An 18,248-nucleotide genomic window follows, 5' to 3' on the forward strand; every position below is an offset into this window, starting at 1 on the left:
TTTTTTTCTAGAGACAAGAATTGACAGCATGAAAAGTAAATTGATTTAAATCAAATATAAATATCAAGAATTATTCAAAATTGTCACTGGCGTACTGACGAATGCATTAATATATTATTAAAACCATTAATTAATATTATTCATGTTTTGTTTGAATAATAAGTGTATGAACACATCAAACTTAAACGCTTATTTTAACACAACAATGAATAACTTGATTGAAAAATTTTAATAAAATCGATAACCACATTATAACCACATTTTAACTTGTGAATTGATAAATGCATTTGAAATCGATTATTTTTTTTTAAAGCAACTGTTGTAGATTAATAAAAGCACATAATATACAAAATAATGAAAAATATACAAAGGCAATATGAATCAAAATATTTTGCTGATAATAACATGTTGTTTATATTGTTTAACTCTCCATGATCACTCTTTAGAGTCTTTAATAGTCCCCCCGTTAATTTGATTGCTCTCTGTAAGCACAATGGTATTTTCCAGGATAAAGGAATCTTCAGTCACAGCCTCCATACTGTCAAACTTGCTAGTGTTCACACTGTCTGGGATTTTCGGACTCACAACATGTTTTTTGATTCGATGATGCACAATATAAGCGAACGCAAAAGTGAAAACCATTATGATGATACCACTGAGAACCTGTAGGACGAGCAGAACAGCCTGGTTTGCCTCCACTTGTGAAGAGACTACTGGTATGTTTTCGTAAACACCCACTTCTAGCACTGCAATTTTAGTTCTACCCAAAGTTGAATTTTCTGTAGCCTGAAATAAAAAAGATTATGGCGTAACGATTAAACAATAAATTAATTATTTTTGAGATGGTTTAAAATTTGAATAAAGAGATATTCCCATAATACCTGTATTATCATCATAAAATTGTGTGGATCTTCCTCAGTTATTTCCCTTGTCTTATTAACATGTCCATGCTGAGGATTAATGATGAAATAGTCTTTAAATCCAAATGGTTCTCCTGAAAGCAAGTAACAGTAATAATTTTCTTAATGAAATTCTAGAGCTCTTAACGATCTATTTGCTCAATGGACTTTTTTGGAAAATAATAAGCGGTTATCATAGCGTACCGTAGAGGAATGAGTACGTGACGTTATTTCCGGTAACATCGCCATCAGCAGCCTCGATTCCACCCGGGCTGGTTTCTAACTGACCCTTTGGAAACAAGAGAAGAAAAAGAACAGAATGGTAAATCTACAGCTTTATTGTTTCACTTAAGAGGAGTCTATATTATCATTGGAATTTCTTACCGTGTATTCTCTGTAGGAGTTCGCACTATACCCTGATATTGTACAGTTTGTCGACTTTGTGTTGGCAAAGATGGGTCCATTATCATCCTCGTCAATAACTGTACCATTCACAATGCTATCCTGCAATAACAAAATCATGCATTTGGTTTTTAAACTTGTCACGGTAAACTTTGTAAATGTGAATTTTAAAACAAACAAAATTTTTGTTTAAAACAAAAAATTAGAAAATAAAAAGAAAAGCCACACCGCTTTCGCTCACATGTTATTATCTTTCAGAATGAACAATTCTGACCAACTACATGTATTTCTGTTAATAAAATAATAATTTTAGGTGTTTTGAACGAACTGTTTGAGAAACCTTACTTACATAAGATCCACATTTGATTTCTATTTGGAAGTCCTTCAACACAAATTTATTCTGAAAAACAAAACTAAAGGCTGGTTTAATTGCATTTACATATTTTAATTTCTGATTGATTTAATTCTTAAAGTTTTCGCTGAACTTATGTCGATGGTGACTGACCTCTACAAGATAGATATATTCAACGTCGATGGCTTTCTGTAGAAAGAGTGACCATTTATTGCCCTCTTGAACAGATTTAAAATGGTTCGATAGGCAGTCGGGATGAATATAGTAGTAAATGTCGTTGATAAATGAAGGGGCAGCTGTAGCGTTTAAACGGATCTCAATAATAGATATATCTGCAAAAAATATTAGATGATACATCATTAAAAATAAATTAGCATTGGCATTGACCCATGCAAGAAGAGCACAACAATAAGGCAAAACTAAAAAGAATATTGCTTATGTGGTTATTTTCTACCTCTCTTTGGTCAAACACTAGTGAATATTAATCAAAATGCATAAAAAATTATGTTTTCATCTTTGAAATTGGGATTTTTCCTTCTTCTTGAACCTGATACAAAACTGTCTTACTTAGGGGCGATGATTCTCTAATGGTGATGTTTTTTGGAAGATGCTGGATGAAGGAACTACAGTCCTTAGGGTCTGCTATGGACTGAGTGAGCACTACAATACAAAAGTTACTTAATCAAATCAACTCTTGTAATCATAATTTTTATTCTTTAATGACCCAAAGGTTTAAGAATTGAAAAAAAAAACAAGAAGTAATATCGAGTGTTATGAAACCCGATACTATATTATGATAAAAGTAAATTTGTTAGACAACAATTACCAAACCAATAAAAGCCAATTAAAATAATTCCGACCGGAACATTGCTCCTCATACTCGCAAGCTGTGGTGACTTTGTTTAACATTTGATCAATGATTTATAGAAAATCTTTGATTGCAAACTTTCCAAATCTCATATAAGTTAAATCCGTTAATGTAGGGTCTGTTTATCTTGTTGGTTTTGTAACTGATAAATTTTATCAAAAGTTTACAAACCAACCGGCTTTCTTTTTCCTTCTGTACATGCAATTCTTTAACGTTATCGGAGAATGTGAAGTTTCTTACAAACTTTGTTTGGCTGCTTTTCAGTAAGATATGTTCATTTAACTTTACTTTTTTGTTAAACACGTTTTTCACTATTCATCTTTTTTTAACACTGGGAGTTTTATATAACTTTGTTAAAAATTTGAGGTGAATGTGCGACAGATCTTAGTTATAATTTGGCAAGATCAAATTAAAACAGTACTGTTAAAATATCAATGTACTGTGTTGTTGGAATACTGTATTAAAATTAAATGCCATTTCCTTTTATATAGAGGGAATTATGTTCATTGTTCCTTTAGATACAACATCCCTACTGATAAAAAATTGATCAAAATAAAAAAGTATTTTTTTCAGTTTCAGAAAGCAGATCAATTCAGAGAGATCATCTATCCGACATAAATTGAAAATCAACTTTATGAAGTTTTAAAATTACAAATAAAATTATACTGCATATAATTTTCTGTTTTTCTATCTTATGTCTTACTTGATATGACAGCGAGAAGGAACCGCATTTGATATCATCCAAATAAGCATGGTCCAAAGAATGACATTGGGTCTTTGGCAAAGCCGGCAGGAAGTGGGACGTTATTTAATGGTTTTATCGCTCAGCCACAGGAGCTGAAGAACTTTTGGTATTTAATAAAAAGGGAATCAATTTCTCTGTTTACTCTAGGCCATTGAACACACAGGTTTTAAGTGATCGTGCAAGACTGAAGAATTGGGAACTCATTTTATAACTCGTTCGAACTTAATTATAAATATGAGGCAAATTCAGAGCAAAATATCTATTGATTTTTATCTGTTTGTTATGATTATGTGTCTGTGTTGCATTATCAATTTAGTATTTATGATATCGTAGATCATACAAAATCATCATTATTGATTACCACAAGTCGTCAGAATGTTAAACAAAGTGTTCTTGACACACATTTATGACTGTATATGATTATGTCATAGGTGCCTGCATCATCACTTATAAAAAGCAATCAATATTTAAAATAAATAAAATAAATATTATGGAAAAAAAATATAAAAATAATGTAAAAGAGATAAATGGCAAAGCTGAGTGCACTGAAATTCTGTTGATCATCACTCCTTTGTGTAGAAAGCAATTACATGACGTCATAGGTGACGGGTCTGCGAGTGTAAGGATGATGTATGCTCGAAACTATTGATGGTGACGCCTTAAACAAGACAATTTAAGCGGTGATAAGAGGAGTTCGTCATCAGAAGTTGATACACATGGCGAAGTGTGTAGCAGATAATCAATACAAAAAATAAAGATTTTTTTTTTTAGAAAAATTAATTGTTTTCTGAACATTTTTTTGTTAATTAAGTTACATGTACTAATGGTCTTACAAGCTTTAACAAAATGGATGATATATATTGTAAATTATTGAAAAATCACTATCACAAAATTATTATTTCATTAGATATGGATAGTATGGACGAAATAAACCATCAGTTATCAAATAAACAAAAAATGTCATAAAAACTTCATTTCATTGTAAATATTTTTGATTCTTTTAAATAACAAAATTGATCGTGATTTAAAATTTATTTACAATTCACTTAATACCACGCTGTGGACACGCAATTATTACGTTATCTTTGCGTAAGAATATTAGAACGCGAAGAATTAACAAAACAATGTAAAAAAAAAAAAAACAAGAACCGGTGTTGCATCAGATTTGGGCGGCGAAACAACGTGAGAATACCACGATGAATACACAGTTATTAACTTAATTAGAATATTACTGGGCTTTCCTGGTAAAGCACGTCTCTAAAACGTGGGAGGACTGCATGGGTTTTTACGGTCATTCATTTTCTTTAACTCGGTAGGTAAAGTCAGTGTTCCACTGTCTTCAGAGCTTCAGGTAAAATTTTGGAATAAAAATTGTGTTACTGTTTATGACCCACTATTAAAAACCTAATGTAACTACAATTTGAATTCACCGGAGCTGGAATCCCAAAACAGTTAACGTTTGGTATCAGTCCATTTGAACTTTATTTAAGAGGGCTTGACGGTCATGGCCAGCTACTGTCCATGTAAATATAGTATTTCATTTTCAAAAAAAAAATCACCTTTAACAATAACAAGGAAAAGCAATGGATTGAACAAGAATATTTATTTATTATATATATGTCTAGATACCAAAAAAAAAGAAAGAAAAGATTTATTCAGTACTAGAGGGTCAGTTAGCGTAATTTTATATTATAAAGCTTTTTTTTTACCTACTTATAACGCCGGTATTTTCCCCCTTATAATTAAAAATGTTTCATATGTGCACTTCAACTTACGCATATCAAACAAAATAGCTGTATAAATCAAACAGTTAGGCAGGTTAATCAATAATAATTCAGGCCTGGAAATAACAATGTGACAGTTTCGGTGACATTCTTTGACAAAGATATGCACTCCTTTGCAAAATCAATTATCAAGAAAGCCCTCATGTCTTTCGTACAGCACAGGTAAATCAGCGCTTGTCAAAAATAAGTAATCTTTAAACGTTACATTCTTCTCACGGCGGTCTCGGCAACGTTTTATTATTATTTGATCAACAATGTAAACATTAAAATGCTATCGCGGAGAACAACTTTATATTCCTTGCTTCAAGTTATAACCGTGTTAAGGAAAATCAATTCGAGGATTGGGTCATGATTTAGGGACCTTTGTTTTTCTTGAATTATGCAGATAGTGTTATCTTTCCCCGTTAAAATTTAATTCTGGATAATTATGACGCTATTGATTTTTCAAAATGTTGAATTCTTTGGTCGTCAATTTTAAATATTGATTACACATTTTATTATGAAACAGAGACGTAAACAATCATAACCTCGATTATAAATGGCCTCAGTTTCTTGGAAAAAGAAAACTTTTTTATTTTAGAGAAGAATTTGCATGATGTACATTGTGTGTAACTAATTTTGTGTAGTCCGCAAATCCTAGGAGATGGGTGCTTGGTAAAATAAAATTTCGGAATAACTTGGTTGACAATATCAAAATCGCAAGTCAAACAAATCGTTTGCCAGAGTTCTGAATAAATTGTAGTCTGGTGTACAAATGCTTTTCTTGTATTGGAGATTAAGTATACCTTACATTAGTGATGAATTAAAATAGGCCCTATGCATATTGTAAGAGAGGGCCTTATCAGCTCACACCCAGTTTACCTATTCCTTATCAAACTTTCCTCTCCGAAGTAGTAGCTTATCAGGCTACCTGACGAACGAAACACACCACCCGATGGGTCGCGCTAATGACAAAATACGGATATCACGGAAATAGAAAAACGGGCCTGTTACCATGGACAACACTTGCAGTCTGGAAAAAATACATATCTTTTGGTAATTTAGTAATATTTTTCGTGTTTTCTTGTTTGTACTTTTCGTGAAGAAGGACAACAGTAGAGAACTGGGTGCGTTTTTGGATAATGTTTCACCACTATGGAGACATCGCCATTTCAACATATAGGGATCATCTGTCATAAGAAATAAATGTAAGTTATATAAACAAGCTGTATATAGCAAGAGAAAAAATGTTAGTATTGAACGACTTCTGTAACAGATGATGTTTTATTACAAATTTTCTGTAATGTTACAGCCTTCAATAACGGACATGTCTGATCGAGTTTTATGATGCTTATTCGATCACCTTAATTTACTGTTTCTGATAATTTCATTTATTTGGCAAGTGAGACTGTAAAAATGTCACTGAATTTATAAACCCTTTATATATATATTAATATCTCTAAATATATAATTTCTTTCTTCATTCGTCTTATCTATCCAATCTGACAATCGATAACTTACGTGGATATTCCCTATCTTATTATTTATGACCGCGAACATTATATGTTTACATATCCACATATGGCTATATCCATTTTAATTTTGAATTTTAATCCAAAGGGTTGGACTATTTGACACAGACACGAATATACAAATCATCAAATGAATGACGCATAAACACGAATGCATTGCAAAGTGAATTCATTATTATCATGTGTTACATCATAACATGCACAAAATTAACCATGACTTGTTTTTGTTTTTTATTTGCTTCAGAAAACTAAAAACCATGAGAAATCTGGGCATATCAAAGGGATGTTTCCTGCTATGTTTTGCGCTTTTAATATCTCATGCTCAAGGTAATTGTTTAGTGTAAGAACAAGCTTGATATACATTCACAAAAAAACAAAAAACAAACCAATTCTGATTGATTTTAAAGCAAAAAAGTGTAAACGTTCAGTATCATTCTCGTGTTTTGCAGGGTTTTTTTTATTTGTAGTTGGCAATGTTTAGTTTTTGAGCAATTGAATTTCTTATAGGAAAGACGATACAGTTATAAACTTATCCTTGAAAGACAAAAAAGAAAGGATTTACGAGTAGAACATATTGCTGGGTGATTGTGCATTAAATCATAATCAAATTCACTTTAATAACTGTCAATGTACAAAAATCAACTATAACTAGAGAGGTTTTGATTTTTGTATTATGTCATGCGTTGATTTTATCTTTGCCAATAAGTAACCATTTGGAGAAGAATGTTTCCCTTTTTGCGAAAGATCGAGAGTTCTAGCAGTTCATTGAATAATATCAAAATAAATTAAAATTTAGGTCTATTAAAAATGTGACCATTTACGGCTTAGGGGTTAAACAGTGATATCATCTCATCTTACAAGGTCATGGATTCAACACCCCCTCCCCCCGTCTGCTTAAATTTTACACAAAGTACTTGGTTTTTTTTTTTCAATTACAATGTAGCTGGACAATCATGCTATTATAACTTTATAATAACATCCACGTAACCATCCTAATTTCCTTTTCTCCCACTAGCGGAAATAATACAAAATATAATAATTATAAATGAATAGATTAAAAAAAATCGAAGTACTTAAAGTACAGGTATCCGTGCTCATTTGATGTGTATGGAAAACGTTTTCATGACATGGCATTTTTTAAAGACTAAATAAACACATTGTTTCATTATTCATGATTTAACTGAGTTTTTTATAGGCATGTTTATAATATTTATATTGATATCGTAAATTTAATAAATCGTTGGATATTTAACACCCTAACTTAGATTTAAATGTTGCATTGTTTCGCTCTTAAAACAACTCCCACAACAATTTGACCATGTACTCTCAGCTTGACAACGGGATGGTAGAAGTTACCAGTATAAAAATGTATTCCGTCGCTTAGCAACTTAATATTGCAAACTCGAACTATTTAGAATATCATGGAAAAGAAGAAAGAAGAGTATCGTGTGATGTTTAAATGTATCAGATGTAAAATTAAAATGACCAAATGAGATGCTATACATGTATATTCTACGTTCATGCGCCGTACTATAGGCTTGCTATTGCTTACGCTATGTGCCCGACTAAACATTATAGCATTTTCTTAAACCGAAAATAATGAGTACTTTTTATACATGAATACAGTTTGAGGAATTTTTTTCTTTTGAGAAGCATTTTTACTAGATAAAATGAAAACATTAGCAGACTGAGGAGACACTAACCTTAAAAAACCTTACTCTTGAAGGCAGATAAAACTAGGTTTTTATATCAACATTTCATACATATATTCAGACAAGGCAATAAGAACAATTACAAATGAAGTGTTCTCTTCAAATTCAGGAGCATGTGATGTGCCTAATTTTGTAACAATAAAAGAAGATGCCTCTGGTGAGTAACATTTTCTTCTGTATTGTATTGTTTATTAATTCAGTTAATTCTACCCAGGAAAGTATAAACAAAATATTGTTGTAACTACCGGTATAATTATGGGGTCTTAAATTCTTTAAAACTCTTTGTTCTTTGTTTCTGGATACACGTGTTCTAATTTATAAAATAAATAGTGGCCCCTACCCTCCCGAAAAAAGGCAATTATAATGAAAGGAATAACTAAGAACGAAGAAACTTGGTGTGTTTTCACCTCTCACAGAACATGTTCTTAAAAAATACCAATACAAGAAGGAAAATATTGTCACCTAAATATAGAAAATATGCTTCTGTTTCAAACTCTTTGCTTACAATTATCGGATGACAACGAATAAAAATAAGTCATGAATAAAAATACTTCAATCAAAGTAAGGAAAAAATTGAAATCAGAATGAATATCATGTGACCAATTATTAGCCCAGAGAGATTTACTCTCAGTACCTTATTTAATCTATGGTTTTATTGAACGATTTACCGGGGCATGTGTTGGCCCGTTTGAATGTTCGTGCCGTTGAAACATGTCGTTCTATATTAGACTGTATATAGGTTCGGAAAGGTTCGTCTTACTAGATTCCATACTAGTTTTACATAACCTTAACAAACATGATGATTTTGAATGTTTTAAATTATAATGATTTACATCAATATTTTATGACATAACTCTGTTTTAAAGAATATATGTGTAACTACCATTTCCTTAGACTAATGTTTTAGTAAAATATCTGATTATTCACTTTAAAAACTTTTGAAGGAAAATCAAGTATTAAAAGAACTAAAAACCGAACTCTTTGGATATGTAATTATACATTGTATATGTTGTTATCAGTTCAACAATATTTATGTTGAATTTTATAATTTACTTACTTCATTATTTATTTAAAGAATAATTGACGATTTGCTTGTTAAAAGCAAGAATTTTTGTTTTTTAATATTTAGGTAGTATACTGAACAACTCAATCCCGATTGAAGAAACATTCACGTGGAATATAATTGAAGTATCTGGGCATCCATGGAGTACTCTGTCTATTGAAATACGAGCAAAAATACAGGAATATTTTCTATCAAATAGAAACAACGTCTCTGTATCAATATTTGTCACGAAACCAATTGATAAAGAAAGTCTTTTGGACTTTATAGGGGTAGGTAATGAAAAAAAATATATGATTTTTCTTCTCAGTTAAGCAAAAGTTAGGAGTACGAACTTCTCGATTAAAAATAGGAATTTATTGTACGATTCATTTCTCTAGGTTATATATGAAACAATTTCTGTTTATAAGTAACTGGGTTTTAAACGGCATAAATGTACTGCTACATTTCGGGTGTAATTAGATATCGTGGTTGATGATTTAGATCGTAACATTTATTAATGAATTACATATAAAGATATTTAAAAAGATAATGGAAGATAATGGTAAATAATTCAAAACTCACAGTTTTGAAATTAATCGCAGGTCAAATATTCTTACATGCTTTCGTAAAATTTCAGCATGTATGTTTCTGAGTCTAATAAACACGTACGTCTGATCTTTTAGTATATTTGTTATGATTTATAATATTTGTCTTTTTATTCTACAGTTGGTTGTCACTAATGTGAAACTAAGAATATCTTGCGGTGCGACATCTACCGTTACGGTAAGACCACAATATGTAACTTAATCCTCCAACATATAACAGAGCAATCGTGAACATAAACATACCAGGTTGAATAGAAATCTGAAACTGTACATTTTAAAATAATCCAAATTCTTATCAATTTCAGGACATGATAGTTATTGTGGAGTCTGTGAACGAATTTCCACCCGAGTTTGGAAAAAACTACTATCATATAAATGTGAACGAGGTACAAATACAATAATTTCATAATAAAAAAAAGATCTCATATAAATTTGGCAATAAATTTAAATTTTACACTTGAATTATTTTGGAAACTGCATTTTAAAGCTATACACGCTATAATTTGCGTCAATTTTGAATGACAGTGAAAACGCATGTGTTTGTCTACTTATAAAAGTTGTCCTTAATCTCTAAATTACAAGGGTGAATTCCATCTCGTTACAAAGATATAGATTTTTAATTGTTTATTTTCCTGCCAGGAAAATATACCTTTTCATGAATATTGATGAAGGAAGAGCAAACCGACCTCATTGCGCATGTCCGCGGAGAACTAGGTGGTCGTTATTGTTTGCCTAATTAAATATCCAACTTGATTTTTAATATGCTTAACAGTTGTTAATTTGAAATACATACATGTATAATGAGTAAAATACGCTTGCCATTCACGATACTGTCATGTACAAATTTTGATTAGTTGTCATGTACAAATTTTGATTATCAATAATCTAAATTTTTGTAAAGGACAATACCCTTACTTCTGCATTAACACTTATAGGATCTATAAATAGCACATAGGGGAAAAACACAGGTCTACGTCATTTTTTTAAAGGAAGTATTCATATCTACTCACAGGCTTGTATTTTTTTCTTTTGTTTGTACTCGTATATCGGACAAATTTATGCTTTACTGAAAATATCCTTTCCTTTGTGAAACTATCACAATTATGAAGATGTTGACCCTTCACCAGTTTTGGTATGATAGGCTAAATTTAGCTGTCGATATCACGTGATAGATTGATATTCACGAGGAGGCATTACTTTCCTGGCAGGAAAATAAATATTTTTTATTGTTTAATATTTGATATATTTGTTACGTGATCGAATTGAGCATTATAATTAACAGAATAAAGGTAACTTTTATTAGTAATCAAACACATACATTTTCCCCTTTATTCAAAATTGACGCAAATTATAGCGTGTATAGCTTTAAAGACTGCACACTTTCCCTTCGCGTCGACATAAAAATGCGGTTCAAAAATCAATCTGAATGTGGAAATATTTTCAACCCAAAAGGTTGAGATAAGTCTTCGTGCTTGAACTAACTGTTTGAGCTTATACCAGGGCCAAGATCAAAACAACAGTGGAATATTCTATAATTGTCAAACATTTAAGTTCAATGCCGAGTCATAGATAATGTACACAATACTCGTGTGACAAAATGCATGTTTATTGCTACTATCTGAACAGAGTACAGCCATGGGCTCTTTGGTGTACACAATAAGTGACGTCACAGACAGGGACATAGATGAGGCTGATAATTCACTAACATACACCATATCCAAAGACCTTGAGGAAGTAAGCTTTGTTGATAATAAACTGAATTGTAATTTTTATAAAAGAAAAATTAATATGCAAAGACCTTTCTGATAAATAATGATTTTACCCATTGTCTAACAGTTTGACGGTACTCCGTATTTTGTCATGAAAACTGGAACAAGTCCCGATATCATGCTCCAAAAGGTCGTAGACTACGATGCCATTGTCGCAAGTGGGAAGATACCGACGTTCCTCATCCGCGTTACTGTCCAGGTAATTAGTTTAGAAAATCAGAACGAACATTACTACATAAAGAAGGAAAAAGCATGTGCTATCGTCCGTTGATCTTGTTTTGAAAAAGTCTGTTGTGTTACATGTATAAAATGGAGCTGTGTAATTTCAGGACCATGGGGGACGGAGAGATGATGCCCTCTTTAACTTTACGATAATCAACGAAGACGACCTTCCACCTGCCTTTATCATTCCCAACTGTGACAGTGGATGTACTCCGAGTTATACGACAATCGTCCCAGACGGCTTTAGGGTACTTGTAAACGCTCAATAATATGACTCAATCAATTACTTTTGTGAGTTAAGACTAAAGATTTAATTAGTATATAATAATGTTCTGAGATCCGTTTTTATTTTCGTATAGGGTGCCCTGACTAATGTTACACCTGCAGCTCTAAAAGCTGTTGACCAGGACAAACAACATGCTGTACAATACAGTCTTCTTAATGGTAAACTGGAAATCGTAAATTAGAACTGATATAAAGTATGACACAATGATTCTAGTGATGGAAATTAATGGTCTAATATTGAATTGAGTGATACTTATATTTTAGACTCTGCTGGGTATCACAGTGCGTTCAGGATTGACCCAAACACTGGCATCGTAACTGCACTTTCTCCGGTTTTGTCAACAGTAGCTTTGATCGTCAAGGTACTCAAAATAACATCCTTTATCAACCATTTTTAAAATCATTCTCAAAAATCAATATTCATGTATCTAACTATTGGTAAACATAATATACCAGAATATATACTATCAAATAGATAAGTTGATTTGAAAAACTTATGTTCAAAACGACGAATCCACACGTAGTATTATATAAATAGTGCCTGTTTGGGAGGGTAACAGTTGAAATTGACACCCCGAGAAAACCATTGTCAACCGACGCGAAGCGGAGGTTGACAATGGTTTTCGGGGGGTGTCAATTTCAACTGTTATCCTCCCAAACAGGCACTATTTATTTTGTTATACTGAATGTCTTTTTTAAAATTTTTAAGAAAATTTTACTGCTTTTATATAGGAATAACGTGAATTCTACAGCGAACCGTACGCGCATAATTTTCGCGCATGTAACATTTTTTAATGTTACCCGTTGCCAAGTGTGTTGCTAACGCTGAGGGTAATAGTAAATATTATTAACTGCGTCTTAACCAATCAGATTTCAGTATTTAACATGAAAGTATAACAAATATATTTAGTTGATTAACTGTATAGATGATGTACAATTCTTTACAGGTGACAGAAATTTCCGCCCTTCAAAGATTTGCTCTTGCCAACATGCTGGTTAAAACGAACTCTTCATCAGGGAGTCAGCCTAACGTGGGAAGGTCAGTGGTGAAGGAGACAGACGACAATATGACGATAATCGTCATCGTTGTTGCCATCGTGGCTGTCATTATAATTGGCGCCCTGGTTTTGGCCCTAGTGATATATTGCAAAAGACAAAGAGAGAAGATGGTAAAACCTGGCGACGTAAGTTCCAGTCAGTCCACGTCTCGCGATGCCCTTCAAAACGAGAAGGAACTCAGCAATAGTAGACAGGAGCTGTTACAATCGTACGCCATGTTTATGACGTCATCTGAAGGCAAGGGTAACGCGTTGCCACCAATAACGACTGCGGACATGATGATAGGAACCGACGAATTCAAAAAACGTTCGAGAAAACGAAGGAAGAAGGAGCAAGAGATATTTGATGGGACTAGAAAATATGATATGGAGGCCGATATTGACTTCTTCAGGCAGGGCACAAAATCTAAAATTAAAAGATCTACGCGAAGTATCAAAGAACAAAGACTGGATCCTAAGTACTGGATCACTGTCCAAAATGGCTATCTTGAGTAGTGTTGTTTTGATTCGACTATTGTGACGATATTAGACAAGTGCCATAAGTAGACTGTGATACATTAAGGTGGCTTTTTTTTTTATCAGGAAACATTGCAGAGCTTTTCTTTTTGCAAAAAAGTTATTTTTAATTTTTCCTATTCGTAGACATGTAAAATGAACAAATAAATGTAGAGTAAAGTGTGTTGTGAATGTGGAATAAAGCGTGTCTTTTTATGTCAACCGATTCGTCTCTTCCTTAAATCATAAAAGATTAACAATATTATGGTAATACTGTTCTATCTCTACTATTTCTATTGGCTCATTACTTTACCTCTGATATTATATCCCGTATTTGTTAATCCCATATGCCCCTGAATTTAAGTTTTAACGTTGACAACAGTGGTGGGACATGCTCAGTATATTCTTTCATACCAAGCCCAGTCTCTATCTGGGATGAATGCTAGAATTTATAGTATGATCCAGATGGAACACGTTTTTGCCATAAACATAGGAAGACATTCTGTATAAATTCGGTACATTTGAATAACGAATATAAGATGACTACCAAATATTGAAATGTTGACATACTGAAAAACAGATATGGCTAAACCATTATGCATCCACTCGTCGACGGAATAAAACCGAAGCTTAAAAGCGCGATGTGTATAAACGTGCTTCATTTTTAAATATCTTGCATTTCTTAATTATCTTCAAGTATGTAAAAGTAGAATATCTTGCACCTCGTTAGCTCAGCTCCAAAATTTAGACAAATGACCTTGAATGATTTCTAAGAAATGTCATCAATGTACATACGTTCATGAAGGTTCAAGATTCTTTCTTTAAATGTTGATTACAAAACTGTGAATCTCTTTCAGTTGAAAAGTTACCCTATTTTTATTTTGTATTTTATGACACTATCAAGTATCATTTTATGTTGCTCCTCAGTTCGGCAGACAATTACTGACAGCTTATTTTAAATCGCACAAACATTATCTGCATGTTCAAAAACGTGTTTCTTAGAGATCAATCGCTCATCACCTCAGCTGATGTTAGTATCACCTGGGACCGTATTGATTTCTTGTCGCATTGCTTTTCATACATGTCTTAATATCAATGTCACAATAAAACTTTTCATAGTTTGATGTAAATTTTATAGCTTTCCTGTGAACATGTTCAGTATCTGCTTCGTAATGCGGTGTCGTTAAAAGCCTGCTTGCTCCTTCGTGTGCATACTAGGGGGGTTAATGGCAAACACAGGAAGCAATTTGCAAGGCACTCGGCTTTTAGAAAGAAAATTGCGGATCGTGCTAAAGTGACCCTAAGGTCCCATGTCGCAGTATGTGCTGTCACGATATAGATCCCCGAACTGTTTAATGGATTAGACATGAATGTCTTTACTGGCGATGCCGTGTCTTCATATAAGTGTATCATTTCTAATGGCTCGTATATATAAACAATGAATCAAACACAAATCAATCAATCGTAAATTTTTAAACATTTTTGTTGTCGTGTTTTTGGTCAGCTCCTTAGACTTTACAATTCGTGGATCTACATGTGTTTCGTCCTCATACTAACTTACGCCTCGCCATTTAGAATTGAATTTCTAAAAGGGTAAAGTTGAACAGCAGAACCTTTTTAAAATTTTGCAATGAGTAATTGATACGAAAAGTTAAATCATTACAAATTGCCGTTTATTGATTTATGAATTAATAATCTTTAATGTAACATATATTAATTAAAAAATTCCAGGCCTTTGTAGTCCTTAAAACTGAGCACCACAGTACTCCTTTTTGCTCAACCTTGTTAGTCAAAAGTAATGGAAAACGAAAGTAAACTATTTTTCTTTCAATGTTTGAATGATTTAACACCTTTAAACCTAAAATTGATTTAAATCAGCCTTGTCCTATTAATTCTATTTATGACAAACAAAGGATGGTAAATATGGAATAAATAACAGTGCTACGAGGTCAAAGGCACATGTGAATTTTTTACCTCAAGATAATGAAGACTTTGACTTTGATGAATTTCAAATAACATTGCGTGGAGTTAAAATAATTATTTAACAGAATGATTATTTATTTATACTACTGTTAATTATGAACTAAGATTACAATAAACATTAATAGATTTACAATTACTGGGTTAAGGCCCTCATCTGCGACATGATCCGAGGGCCTGGTGGCTATGCCAGATGAGTTTCAATCTATAGTGACCATCGTAACTCCATTACTGATTTTATTTTAACTTTGAGAGTGTATTTAACTTATTTTAACAATAAACACTTTAAGTTAAGGCTTTTAACGTGACATTGATGACATGTTTATAGATAAAACTTCCACTGTAACAATTTTATACGATATGAATCGACATAGATTTGTTTAGAAAAAAAATTGTTCAGGGACCTAACATTTTCTTTTGAGTAAATTTGGCATGAATATACCGTCCGAGTATTGACCACAAAGCCTCCATGATAAAGAAACCAATTCTTTTTAACAATTAAAGATCTAAATATACCGTAACTTAATACCATTTTAAGTGTATTTTCTGTAGATCCCATTTACAAATGTATTTTATATATGAAAAATTATATTTAAAATGCATTTGATACACACTATATGGATTCAAATGCCTAATTTGTGTAGGAAAGATATTTTTCATTACATACACAAGATGACTTCAAGATCATGAAAGATCTTAGACCAAAGTAAAAAGTTCATTAAAACTTTCAAATATTAATGCACCATTTTTTGAGATTTGAATGTATACAAGTTAAACAAGATATGAAAAATAACCTTAAACAGCATTTTGATTGTTGTTTGCTCGCTTAAACAACTTGAATGCCAAAAACGAAATTCTAACTTTAAGTCCAAGATAGTTTCATTACCATGAGGTCATAACTGCTAAAAATTCATCAACAGTGTACGATAAATGATTACAAAACAGTAGTACCACGAAATGTTTTTTTCCCTAAATCATCTACATTTGATAATGATTTCATTAAAAGGAAGTCAAAGTGACTACTTACCATATTGCAAAAGAATTATCATTCCAACACTTGAATAATAGTTCATGTTTCATTTTTGTTGATATGAATGCACACTGACTTTAGCAGCATCTGCTTCGATCTCAGTGCTGGTGAGAATGAGCGACAAAAGATTCCATTTCACTTAGAAGAGATGTGTACATATGTGCATATATTGTGTAGCTTATAATTAACCTCTCTGTTAAAATATTGTTTATCGATTCTAGTCCTTCTCTTCATTAAAAAGTCTGAAGTCAAACAACGGTCTGAAAAGGCGTACCAAAGGTTCGAGGCAAACGTCAATATATGGATATTAAAATGGTTTCCAGTTGAATAGATATCCCAAATAAATCATTAATTCTCAGTCTCAGATTTTTCCTTACAAAAAACTTAATCATTCCAGGAATATCACTATGTGATCTGTGTCAGTACTTTATTTCTATTATACAGGAAGACAGACGTACTGGGCATTGATTGCAACACAAATGATGAACACAATTATCATCTCTACGTGGCTGTCCGCGAGCCATTGAAAAAAGGAAATGGGGATTGACAGAATCTTTTTTATATGTGTTCATTGTCAAATCATTTTATTGCTTTGGAGGTTGCGAACACAGAGACAAATGATATGCGTTTAGTAAGGATATTGATCGAGGCAGCTAAATGTGGTGATACACTAAATTGAAAAAAAAGTATATTGAACGTTTATGAATAGTGATTTGTTTCCAAAACACTAAATTTAAATATGTTTCACTGTTGTGTAAGAAAAGTAACTATACGCTTTTTAAATCATGGAACTCACGGGAAATCTACTATAAAAATGAACAGAAAGATTCCTTATTGGTGATAATAATTATAATCAGTCATCGGTGACACCGTAACCACTTCACAAGGTGAAAAAAATGAATTAATAAAACATCTACTTTCATAGGAAAAAAGGTAGAGATTACTTTTTTTGGATACTTGAAACATTAAATGGTGATACAGTAACCTCGTATATCTCATTTGCTAGAGTTATTTCTCTTGTCAGTGGGTCATTGTACCTTAACGGTTTTAGAGATGAAGCTAAGGATCATAATTCCTTAAGTCACAGTTAATTGTCCGACAAAGTTAATATACAATCAATAATGACAAAAATCTATTTAAAGTCAGATAGATTTAAAAATCTTCCTACAAATTGTTTGGTAAATGAATTTTAAACAAAGCCTTTATAATGAATCACGACGTAATGAATCTGTAACAAGTGTAACGATACAAAATCTATAATACAGGCAGCGAAATTGAAGTGGTCTAGTTGAACTGTTATTAAACCTATAGTGCTCTGTGTGTATTGCATAATACAGGTGTTTATACAAACTTGGGCACACATTTAAGTTTTTATTTAAAGGAAGCTGGGCAACGTGTGAGGGAATTTACATTAAACGATAATAATGATTCTTGTAAAGGCAATATCATTGGACTCTCTTGACGGTGAATTCAAAGATATGTATATGTT

The 18,248-nt window shown here is 32.2% G+C and overlaps 2 protein-coding genes across 4 annotated transcripts; one reads left to right on the top strand and one right to left on the bottom strand.

Moving 5' to 3' along the window:
* Positions 1 to 210: 210 nt before the first annotated feature.
* Positions 211 to 17,267, bottom strand: LOC105331284 (uncharacterized). Of its 3 annotated transcripts, none has more exons than XM_011433402.4 (8): positions 16,757 to 17,267; positions 2,221 to 2,313; positions 1,807 to 1,985; positions 1,651 to 1,701; positions 1,284 to 1,403; positions 1,104 to 1,188; positions 882 to 994; positions 211 to 786 (listed from the first exon to the last, which is right to left on the bottom strand). In XM_011433402.4, exons 1-8 carry the CDS (start codon positions 16,800 to 16,802, stop codon positions 436 to 438), a joined length of 1,038 nt encoding a protein of 345 aa, XP_011431704.3. In that variant the 5' UTR covers positions 16,803 to 17,267; the 3' UTR covers positions 211 to 435. The 3 variants fall into 3 exon arrangements, with proteins under 3 accessions (XP_011431704.3, XP_011431705.3, XP_011431703.3); XM_011433403.4 differs by lacking the exon at positions 16,757 to 17,267 and adding an exon at positions 3,225 to 3,438; XM_011433401.4 differs by lacking the exon at positions 16,757 to 17,267 and adding an exon at positions 2,480 to 2,617.
* On the top strand, positions 6,056 to 13,971 carry LOC105331283 (protocadherin-15). The gene is made up of 12 exons (XM_011433400.4): positions 6,056 to 6,237; positions 6,806 to 6,888; positions 8,383 to 8,430; positions 9,403 to 9,605; positions 10,042 to 10,098; positions 10,226 to 10,306; positions 11,547 to 11,654; positions 11,757 to 11,888; positions 12,019 to 12,159; positions 12,271 to 12,355; positions 12,461 to 12,558; positions 13,144 to 13,971. The coding sequence occupies exons 2-12, from the start codon at positions 6,819 to 6,821 to the stop codon at positions 13,747 to 13,749; spliced, it is 1,629 nt and encodes a 542-aa protein (XP_011431702.3). The 5' UTR covers positions 6,056 to 6,237; positions 6,806 to 6,818; the 3' UTR covers positions 13,750 to 13,971.
* Positions 17,268 to 18,248: the final 981 nt, after the last annotated feature.

The sequence above is a fragment of the Magallana gigas genome, chromosome 7 (genome assembly GCF_963853765.1).
Source record: "Magallana gigas chromosome 7, xbMagGiga1.1, whole genome shotgun sequence".
Taxonomy (NCBI): Eukaryota; Metazoa; Mollusca; class Bivalvia; order Ostreida; family Ostreidae; genus Magallana; species Magallana gigas.

Excerpts from the sequence above, each read along its gene's own strand:
- LOC105331284 (XM_011433401.4), bottom strand. The coding sequence starts at position 2,531 with ATGAGGAGCAATGTTCCGGTCGGAATTATTTTAATTGGCTTTTATTGG. Across the intron at positions 1,702-1,806 it reads AATATATCTATCTTGTAGAG|AATAAATTTGTGTTGAAGGA; the intron begins GTCAGTCACCAT and ends TTTGTTTTTCAG. Across the intron at positions 1,189-1,283 it reads ACTCCTACAGAGAATACACG|GGTCAGTTAGAAACCAGCCC; the intron begins GTAAGAAATTCC and ends TTGTTTCCAAAG.
- LOC105331283 (XM_011433400.4), top strand. The coding sequence starts at position 6,819 with ATGAGAAATCTGGGCATATCAAAGGGATGTTTCCTGCTATGTTTTGCG. Across the intron at positions 11,655-11,756 it reads TATCCAAAGACCTTGAGGAA|TTTGACGGTACTCCGTATTT; the intron begins GTAAGCTTTGTT and ends ATTGTCTAACAG. Across the intron at positions 12,559-13,143 it reads CAGTAGCTTTGATCGTCAAG|GTGACAGAAATTTCCGCCCT; the intron begins GTACTCAAAATA and ends AATTCTTTACAG.